This window comes from Apium graveolens, chromosome 7 (assembly GCF_009905375.1).
Source record: "Apium graveolens cultivar Ventura chromosome 7, ASM990537v1, whole genome shotgun sequence".
In the NCBI taxonomy this organism is placed as follows: Eukaryota; Viridiplantae; Streptophyta; class Magnoliopsida; order Apiales; family Apiaceae; genus Apium; species Apium graveolens.
Genome location: NC_133653.1, coordinates 222,689,028 through 222,699,444, shown reverse-complemented (window position 1 = coordinate 222,699,444; position 10,417 = coordinate 222,689,028). Strand labels below are relative to the sequence as shown.

At 29.3% G+C, this 10,417-nt stretch overlaps 1 protein-coding gene across 2 annotated transcripts; it reads right to left on the bottom strand.

Annotated features, from left to right (window-relative positions):
• Positions 1-697: 697 nt before the first annotated feature.
• Positions 698-6,611, bottom strand: LOC141672685 (calcineurin B-like protein 9). 2 transcript variants are annotated; one of them, XM_074479336.1, is made up of 9 exons: positions 6,454-6,611; positions 6,171-6,342; positions 5,990-6,072; positions 5,310-5,369; positions 3,254-3,362; positions 3,114-3,166; positions 2,329-2,409; positions 2,060-2,172; positions 698-1,278 (listed from the first exon to the last, which is right to left on the bottom strand). In XM_074479336.1, the coding sequence occupies exons 1-9, from the start codon at positions 6,472-6,474 to the stop codon at positions 1,206-1,208; spliced, it is 765 nt and encodes a 254-aa protein (XP_074335437.1). In that variant the 5' UTR covers positions 6,475-6,611; the 3' UTR covers positions 698-1,205. The 2 variants fall into 2 exon arrangements, with proteins under 2 accessions (XP_074335437.1, XP_074335438.1); XM_074479337.1 differs by lacking the exon at positions 6,454-6,611 and having other exon boundaries at positions 700-1,278; positions 5,990-6,077; positions 6,171-6,310.
• Positions 6,612-10,417: the final 3,806 nt, after the last annotated feature.

The following is a 10,417-nucleotide window of genomic DNA, read 5'->3' as shown; positions in this document are numbered from 1 at the left end:
CGGTTCGATATATAAACGAGTCGAATATGAATACATTTTTAAGATTCGATTTATAAAGAAGCTGAACTTGAGCATAATATAATTCTACTCGAAAGTTCGCGAAAAAGTAAGATTACAATATTCGCGAATAAGTTTATTAATATAGTTCGTGAACAGGTTCGTGAGTAATGTTCGTCAACATGCTCGTTGATATAACTCGTAATACATGTTATAAACGCATGCTTATTTAGTGAATAATTGTATGAATATTTATCTTTATCTATTTTTTTATTAATTTATAATTTTTATATATTTATAGTTAAATTATAATACATGCTAGATTATAAATTTATGAATATTTAATTAAGTATTTGTTCATGTGTTTGAGTGTTGTGAATATATCTTTATTTAAATAGAAATTATGTAATTTAATAGAATATCAAACACTCACCTTTATTTGTTTGGTGTAAAAGATTTTCAAAATTTTGATTTGATATTATTTTTTTTAAAGAAATAAATGAAACTTATACAAAAATTGGGAATCACGAGAACAAATTCATAAAGTGAGTTTTTTGTGATCAAAAGTTCATAAACAATATTCACGAGTTGTTTGTTGAACCCTATTTCGTGAGCTGTTCGTGAACATGTTTACGAATAACATTTTTTCTAATGAGTCGATACACAAATAAAAATTTTGGCTCGTTCGAGTTCGATACATTTCTAACGAGCTGAAACATAACACTTAAGAATTCAGCTCGATTCGGCTCATTTATAACCCTAATTCCCCGGGGTAAAATTGAGGAAAGAGGAGCATCTTACTAACTGAAAATTTGATTGCTAAACATTTTCCTATCAATTTAAATTACAAAAAAGTTGGCTGCTCTTAATTCCCTGGGAACTGCACCATACGGTATATATACCATTCTTTTTTACTTTCAAAACATACACTTCAGCATCTATATCTATAATCTATAAAGGATGAATATACATCTAAATAATTCACACTTTCCAGTTTACTGCACAAACTGATAATCGAGAAAAGAACCAAGTCGGTAAGTCACTAATTGGTTAGCTATAAATAATGTGGGGGTTGCATACTCGGGTACTTGCCTGGTTTCGAATAATTGGGGGATCAAGTGAACAGCTCTAATGTTGCTCTCAATCACCGCTTGTCGGATTTAAAAACTTGCATTAGTTACAATTTTCCACAAATATACTTTTGTTATTTATAGGGCCTTTGATTCTGCATCTTCCACTTCAGTGTTGAATATGAAACTTGGAAATGCTGTTGTGATATCACTGAAAGATGAATTTTCCAACCAGTGATTAACAATTCGTGAATGTACTTTAACGTCGAATTCATATCAAATAGATCATAATCTTAAAAAGTTTGGCACTAAATAACACACTCCAAAATAACAGCCAAACATATCACTTGGATCCTGCAAACGGGACATGCATATCACAGCTAGAGGTTAACACTTAACACAGGTATCTTCTAAAAGAAATTGGATTCCGCATCTCCCAAATGTGTGGTTCCGCATCTCCCAAAGACACATTTGGGAGATGCTTATCATGACGCAATAAGCGGTGGATTTTACCCTTTTACCAGGTATGCATCTTTCAGATGCAAGTTTCATGTGGTATTTTGGGTATTTTTTTTATAAAGTGATAGCAATTAATTATTTATTAAAGAAGGATCTTGACACCAGCATCAGCATGTGACATGTTGGCATCAACTTTGGCTTTTTCTAAACTTAAATCTAATAGAATTATTTGTGATGAATACATAACAGAACATCATCAGTATTACTACTGATTTAAGGTACCTAGCAACTAGCTTTTAGCATACTCCAAACCAATTATATAACTAATAAAAACTAATGGTATGATAATTTCAGTTTTGAAGACATCGTATTGTATGTTGAAGTGAATTGTATAACATTTCTTTCTGAGGAAAAAAACTGGTTACACGAAGTACATTTTATTGATTTGAGCTGGTTTTATCATATAAAGAAAGTTTAGAGATTTAAAGGATCAAGAAAAGAGTACAGAAGGCCTGAGCAAGATAACAGCATACCTCAAATAAGGAAGAGTCATATTCCTCAAAAGTGTGGGGTATCGACATACAAAAGCTTTCCATTCCTCTTTCGAGATTTTTCCATCTTCATCAGTATCAGCATCAGCAAAAGTCTAGGGAAAACAACAGTGAGATAATAACAATAAGTATACGAGTAAAAGACAGAATGTCCAAGTCAGAAGTACAGGGTTTAGAGACATATAGCATACAACACGTGAGAAATAATTTGAAGAATAGGATGCGAACAGGATGCCTTATAGACTTACAACCTTGTCAAGAATAGCCTCAAGAAGTTCATCCGACAGCTTAGTCTCGGATTCTTTCAAGATCGCAACCACCATTTGCTTTACCTGAAATTTAAAGTTTTGCTCATTACATTCAATCTTTCATTATCCACAATACTTAATCTTGAAATTCGTGGCCAACTGCTTCATGAAATTTATGCCCGAGAGAAACAAGAAAAACATTTCAAGCACTGATTGTATTTCTACTGGTCTAATGGCATCGCCTGTTTTAACGATCGCGAAAAGATCCAACTTCCATTTAACAAAGAGGAATAAAAATGTTGAAGATGGAGCACGTAAGCCCTACTTAAGTAATGCATGAAAATGGGATAAATTAACAAGACACGGGTAGGAAAATAACCTGAAAGGCTGGCTCAGATTATTATACTCTACAAAATGATCAAGGTTGTGAGAATTGTAGGCATGTATTTTGTGACATTTTAACAATGGTAAAATCCAGTTTATATATCATATATTAACAATAGGGCCAAAGTCTTTAGAAAAAACAAATTATAGGAACATCTTTCATGTATGTACGACAAGTATTGAAGTCAACAATTTTGCTTTCAACTTTCTAGCAATCCAGTTCAAATTTATAAATATGTATAAACCAGCAAAGAAAATTTAAGGGAAACCACAAAACACTATGCTGATTAACCACATTTGACTATTGACACACTAGAGTATTAAGACAGCAATACATCATTAAACATGTATGACACATTTATTTATTCAAGTGCCAAAACAACAATATAAGTGAGTATACTCACTTCCTCTCGCTCGATGAAGCCAGTATTCCTCAGATCATAGAGCCTAAATGAAACTGCAGTACATCAGAAAGTGACACAAATGTTATCTGCATGAGCTGTACTTTTAAGCCAAGCCCAAATTATGGTTTCCTATTCCTTACAGTCTATTTTATCTTCCAATGGGGCATAGGGATGGAAGATGTTGAGTGCATGTACAAATTCTTCGAACTCAATCACACCATTTTTCTTTTCATCAAAAAGATCAAAAACCTAGAATGCGAAGAAACAATTAAGTTACACAATTAAAATGATTATTACAAATTCACGTTTAATGTTAATAACTAAAGACTAGTATGTACACCAAAACAGAAAAATGAGCTAATAAATACAATGGGAACGGGACGAGTACAGAATTTCTATGTGACATCAATATGGGGACAAAACATTAAAAAAAAGTAGAATAAATCCACAATGAAGCAGAGCACACCAATTATGACATATGAGCAGCAGTTCACTTTATCATGTTTATGGGAAATTATATGCAATTTGGAGAAAAGTTATAATACTAGATTATAATAATTCAGAATTTCTCAACCTTTTACCATAATTTACGGGTTTTTTACTGATATGCCCCATTTAAAAACTGATTATTAATCTATCCTATTTATAATTGTATTTATAAAATATAATCCTAAAATTATTTGCTTATTTGTAATTTAAAGTAACCGTGCTTAACTTTATATACTTAAAAAATTTGAAGGACTTCTAGAACCTTTCTAAATTGTTACTGTAGAAAATTCTAACTCTTGTAACTGCAAGTGAAATTTACATATACATTTGTGACCAACTGGTACTATTTATGTGGTTGGCCTTCTTTTATTGTCACATCAACTATTTATGTGCTTGGCCTGCTGAGTAGAGCAGATTTAAAAAATGAATCTCTTGCGACGACAACTTATTTAGACTATGACGTGACAACTTCATAACAGGCAGGTCTACAAGATTTATAGCCTCGTGTATGATATTCATAAATTGATCAAAGATTCCTACATAAAAAAAACTAATTTGCTGTTGATGTCAATAACTTGAAGTGCTTAAAGGATATAAATTTGTTGAGTTAATTGTATTTTGCAACCCCTACCTTTCATTCAATAACAAAACTATATACTTACTTTCAAAAATACAGTTTGCGACCCCTAACTTTCGACATCAAATACAATATGCATCCCTTTAACCATTTTGTTAAAAATATTTATATTTTGAAGGGTAAAATTGAATTTCAGCAAAATATTTAAATAATAATTTTAATTTTTTTTAAATTAAACTAAAAGTTAAAATTTCAAATTATAAAAATAATATTAATATCAATTATTTTATATTTTACTCAGTATAATTTTTAAAAATTTAAAATAAAAATATATTTAGAAACGTTATGATCATATATAAAAATATATATTTTGCTTGATAAATATATTTTAAATATTTAGCATTATGATTAATTTAGAGCATTACTAATGAAAAATAGCTACTCCCTGATTTTTTACTTACTTTTTCCTCATACTTGGCACGCATTAAGGCTATTATAAAATATAGTTCTATAATTTATTTTTAGAATTTTCTTTTTCTATATAAAAATTTAAATATTATATTTGTATTTAAAAAAAATATTTAAAATTATTTAGGGAACCATACTTTATGAAAGTTTTAAAATGCGTGTCCATCTTCCGTCACCAATGTAAAGAATCCCGTGGGACAGAGGGGATATAATTTTTTTTCATGTAAAATTTGCATTAAAATAAATATTTTATTCCTAATCCAAACAATAGCTTACTTAATGAGAGCAAACATAATACATATAGGCCATTATTCCATATAAAACACTCTTATATAGAGAACTAAAGAGAATCAATGCAGAATCAAAAACATATAGCAGATGTGACTTAATACTTATAAACATATCTTCAGTCATAGGAGCAGTTTAATAAGCCTGATCAGACAAAAAATAATTGCAAATAAATTGGAAATTGAACAACTCAAAGTTTCCAGACTTAAAGTTATCAGATAAAAACGCTTACAGTTTTTATAATTTGAGAACTTCCTCACGAAAATGAAAAACAGTACAAATTTTATCTACTCAAACAGATTTCAAGCAAGTAGACAGAAGAAACACAAGATAAATCAACGTTATAGACTATCAAATTGTATCAGAACATTTACCCGATCCAGAAAGAGATTCTCACCGAATGGAGTTCTAAACAATGCCAGCTGAAGCTCTTCCTGCAAAAATATAACGAGTTACTGCTGCCAGTACCAAAGCAGAAGTACAAGTACAAAGTAGTAAACTGTTACTAATAATAATAAACTGATTGATTGAAATGGATGGACAAATAACCTAAAACATGGGTTCCAAGTGCATGATGTATATGCAAAAAACAATTCAAGAATCAGGCTTGAAAAAATTATATTAATGTTCATACATGACATCAACTTAATTATTATTCGACTTCAGTCATATGATTATATCGCTTATCTGTAAAAAAAGATTAAGAACATAGTTGTGTTGTAAGGAGATGTTTCCCATATGTATTACACCTATACTAAACTTACACGCAATTGGAAGATATAAAACACAATTCTGAAAAAAAAATTGCACTTCCTTTGCCTTTCACCCCATCTTTTATATAGTCCCTTATAATATTATTTTCCTGGTAGATAAGTTCTTATCCTACAATAAATCTCATATTCAATCACCAATCTATACACGATACTATACAAAACTGCATCCCTATCAGAACATATCGAAAAATCTGTTTACAATAACAAGTGCAACCATCTGATTCATCATACACGGAAAATGTAGCCAAATTGCATTAGCTTTACAATGTAACCATATATACCTTGTGAATAAGTCCGTCATCAATAATCGAACAACTCAACTTCATAAACAGCTCATACAATGCCTCAATTTCATTCACACTAACTGCACTAAATAAATCATGACAAAATATCAATCTCCGAAACAAATCAAACAATTCGACAAATAAACACAAATCGTAACATCAAAACACGAAGAATTACATCGAGATTCATTCGCAAGGTGCGCTAGCTGATTGTAACCTAATCGATTCTTCTTTTTAGAACGATTAAAATGTCTAAAATCACAACAAGCAGACATAGAGAAGATGATAAATTCGATTACTGATATCAACGGAAGGCATAGCTTCTCGGTGAGCGTTAATGAGCTCGATCTCTGCACGAAATTCACAAAAAAAAATGAAAATGATTAGATAAAATTAGTTGTAAGGTGAAAAATGAAATTATTGAAATGAGAGAGAGAGAGAGAGAGGGAGAGAGATTGTACCGAAGAAAAGTTTGAATCCATGGGGAAATGGTCGTCGCATATTCTCTCCGGGAATGAAATTGTTTTGTTTATTAGGATTTAGAGCCACCCCTTCTCATCATTGGGTTATCGCCTATTTGGCCGTTTGAGTTAATTATATTTTATTAATCAGTTTAATTTTTATCCTAATGGCTGGTTGTTACCGCCACTTTTGATACATCTGCTCTGCTCCTAAATAATTACTAAAATATCCCATTTTTAACTTGAGGGCCTCCCCAATTCACCGGCCTAGCACGCATTTTCGAGTGCCACATGTGCGCTGTATCAAATATCATATCGGGATAGAATACGGTATATAAAACGGCGAATGTAGAGCTGTAAAAAAATTTCGAAAAATTCGATATTCGTCCGAAAAACCTGGATCTGTATTCTACAAAAATCGGATATTATCCGTATTCAAATTCGAGATATTCGAATCTGAAACTAAATATATATATGATATTTAAATTATATAAATATATAATTATATATAATTTATTTTTTTAGTTTAGAGTATGTGTAAATATATTAAATACTACATTTATACAAATTTTATATAATTATATACATACTTTATACATATATAAATATATTATTTGTATTTAATCATAGAAAATATTTTATAATCATCGTCAAAACGGTAGAGGAACAAAAAAATTCAAAAAATCTGATATTCGTCCGAAATATCCGTATTTGTATACGAGAAAAAACGAATATTATCTGTATCCGAAATAAAGCGGATATTATCCGTATTCGAATCCAATGATTGCGGATGCGGATACGGATATCGTATCAGAATTATACGTTTGACACCCCTACAGAAATGATGCGTCACACGAATTAGCCCAACAATAAATCGGTGATACGAAATTTGAATATTATATTTTATGGGATATTTGGGACAAAATTTTTGAAACGAATTAGCCCAACAATAAATCGCTAATACGAAATCCGAATATTATATTTTATGGGATTTTGGGACAAAATTTTTGAAATAGCATAAATACGGTCATGAAAATTGAGAACGATCGCATTTTGCACGTTCACCTCTCGTTCTGCCACAACTTTATACTACTAGTTTTAATTGTTTGTCAAAATTAAAAACTACTCTTCGATATTTTAAATTTTGGACATAAAATATTTCATAATACAATAAACCAATATATGATTACATTTTCTTAAAATTAAATTATATTTTATCATAAAATTCAGTCAATTTAATTATAAAAAGGAATTAAGGAAAGTACTATGCTACACATGGGAATATAGTACATAAAGAATCCATAAGAATATAAAAAATATGAAACGGTCTTTATAAAATTATATATTATTGAGCTTTCTGAACTTAGTACCCGTTGTAAAATTTTAAAATAAGTAAGTTATAATTTAAAATGATTAAATGACCTATAAGTGATAAGTAAATGAATGTTTTGAGTTATATAAGTGTTTGGTTAATTTTACTTATAAGTCATAATTTTTTTATTTAAATAAACTAAAATAAATAATTTTTAAAAATAATTATCTTAATTCATGAATTTTAAGTTCAATTAACTAAAAATATATATTTTAAAACCAAAGTTAAGAAAAAAAATAAAACAATTAAAATAAGTTGAGAAAAGATATGTCGTTACTAAGATTTAACTTATCCGATTCACTTAAAAATGAGGCAAAACAAATATTTTTCGATAAGTTATTATGAACTTACAATTGAATAAATTAACTTACAAGAATAGCCAAACAAGCACTTAGTTTGATGTTTTGGGATTTACCCATCATATAATATTATTTAGAAAGGACTTGCAAAATTATTAAAAATTTATGCATAAATCAGTGAAACATTTATGAAAAGATATATTTCAAGAAATAAGTTACCAATTAATATTTCTTTATTAAATTTAAATATTGTATTCTCATGGAGGTAAAAAAAATTGGTGTTCTGAGGGACGCCACGATGACCAGTACAGTTACACATTTATTTTGTGGTGAAGCATGTTACTTATGGTAGTGTATATTGGTTGGCTTTTGATTATTTTATACTATTTAAATTAAAAATACGTGATCTAATTATCGGTTTTATTCATACGGCAGCCTGGCAGGCGGAGTAGCGCCAAATCTGCTGAGAAAATCTTGTGTGACAATGGCTGGCTATACAACGTCAAACCAAAAATAGCCGGTTATGAATCACTACTCCTCTTTACTGAGTTCCCCCTTTTAAATTAAAATTTTAATGAGAAAGTTATCAAAAGAATAATGTGGTCCTAAATTAGTAAGCAAAATAATTTTCAAATGTCAGTGTTGTGTTTTGATTAGTTAAAATTCAATTAATAATAGCAGTCTGCAAAATAATGTCATGGTTTGATTAGTTAAAATTTAATTAATATTAGTAGACTCCCTGCGATAATGTCTGAGATATTAAATTGGTATGTAAAATAATTTCCAAATGTCAAGTGTTGTGATTTGATTAATTATAATTTAATTAATAATAGTGAACTTTCTGTATTCACATGAATTCACTCGATAACATCTACCAATTTGTCAAGGTATCAATGTCACATACCAAATTTTGATTTTCAGTTTAGTATATCTAGCACCATTATTATCAAAATGGACTTTTTAAAAAAATCGATGATACGTCATTTCGTACTGCATATCACGGTATATACATATTTTTAACATGCGCATTTGTCTTTAATGCATATTTGTCTTGGATGAGCAGCATGAAACTGACATTAGGAATGATGTGATTAACGAATTAATGTATTAGTGTGTTACGGAGCTCGAATCAGCGGGGTCCGAAATATCACATTTATGAATATTTTAGGTCAAATTTATCAAATGGGGTAAGAAATAAGGAAAAAAAATTGGGGGATTGAGCATTTTGGGTCACCATCCTATCATTTTTTATCTAAATTTTTGACAAAATAAATAAGTAAAATATAGTAATTAATTTTAAATATGGAAACAAATACAAATAGGTAGTACACAAATCATAGGGCCCGTGGTATTTATAAATCATTTGGGCATTTAATTTTTAAAACTGCTATTATAAAATTTTCTATTACGTCTCAAATACACCTTTATTTAATGTATTAAATACTCGGATATGAATTTCATTAAACATGAATATACTAAAATAAATTAGTAATTTCTATCAACCATTTTTCACAAAAATGAACTCACTTTCTAACATTAACTTTATAAAGGAAAATATAATTGTGATAAAATCTATAACGTAAATTTACATAAAAAATATTATACACAAACATTTCAAAAATAATATACACATCTTGTAATCGGATCGTTAAAAAACAATCATCAAATATACAATATTCTAATTCTTGCTAATCGAAAAAATTATCTATGATAACCTTTAAATTTGTTTTCATATTTTTTATATACAACTGATAGGGAATAAAAAATACATCAAAATAATTATTAATATTCCATTTATTAGATCACGTTGGATTTAAAGGGGGATTCCAAAAATTAAGGCCCGAAATTCTGATTATTTTTTAATTATGTAATTAATAAAGTAAGAAAATAATCACATAGAACAAAGTACTTGCAAATAATCTATATTCCACTAGAATCAGTATAGATTGATTATTGGATATCTATATAATGATCTTGGTAGCTATAGTGAATAAGACGTCAACAGAAGTCCCTATGAAGTTCATTAATATGTTCAGGAAAAAGAGGAATATGGTGGAAGTCATTTGACGTGGTTATTAGAATTAGTGTGAAGATCTAAAGTAATCTACGTGAAGTTGATTGTATATGGTAGAAAACTTAACAATGTTATGGAAAGATTATAGTATGAAGGTCTGAGAGTGGAATTAGTCGACTGTGAATCAGACCATTGCATTAGGCGTCAGTGATCTGTGAAGGGAAACTAAGTACTATCATTAGAAAAAAATGTTAAGTGGGGATTCCTATATGAATATGA

Bases quoted from the DNA above. Each gene is read 5' to 3' on its own strand.
- LOC141672685 (XM_074479336.1), bottom strand. From the start codon at position 6,474: ATGGATTCAAACTTTTCTTCG. The intron at 6,073-6,170 runs GTAATTCTTCGT...TATTTAGTGCAG, and splicing joins CCTTGCGAATGAATCTCGAT to TTAGTGTGAATGAAATTGAG. The intron at 3,363-5,309 runs GTAAATGTTCTG...TTCGCATTCTAG, and splicing joins AGAATCTCTTTCTGGATCGG to GTTTTTGATCTTTTTGATGA.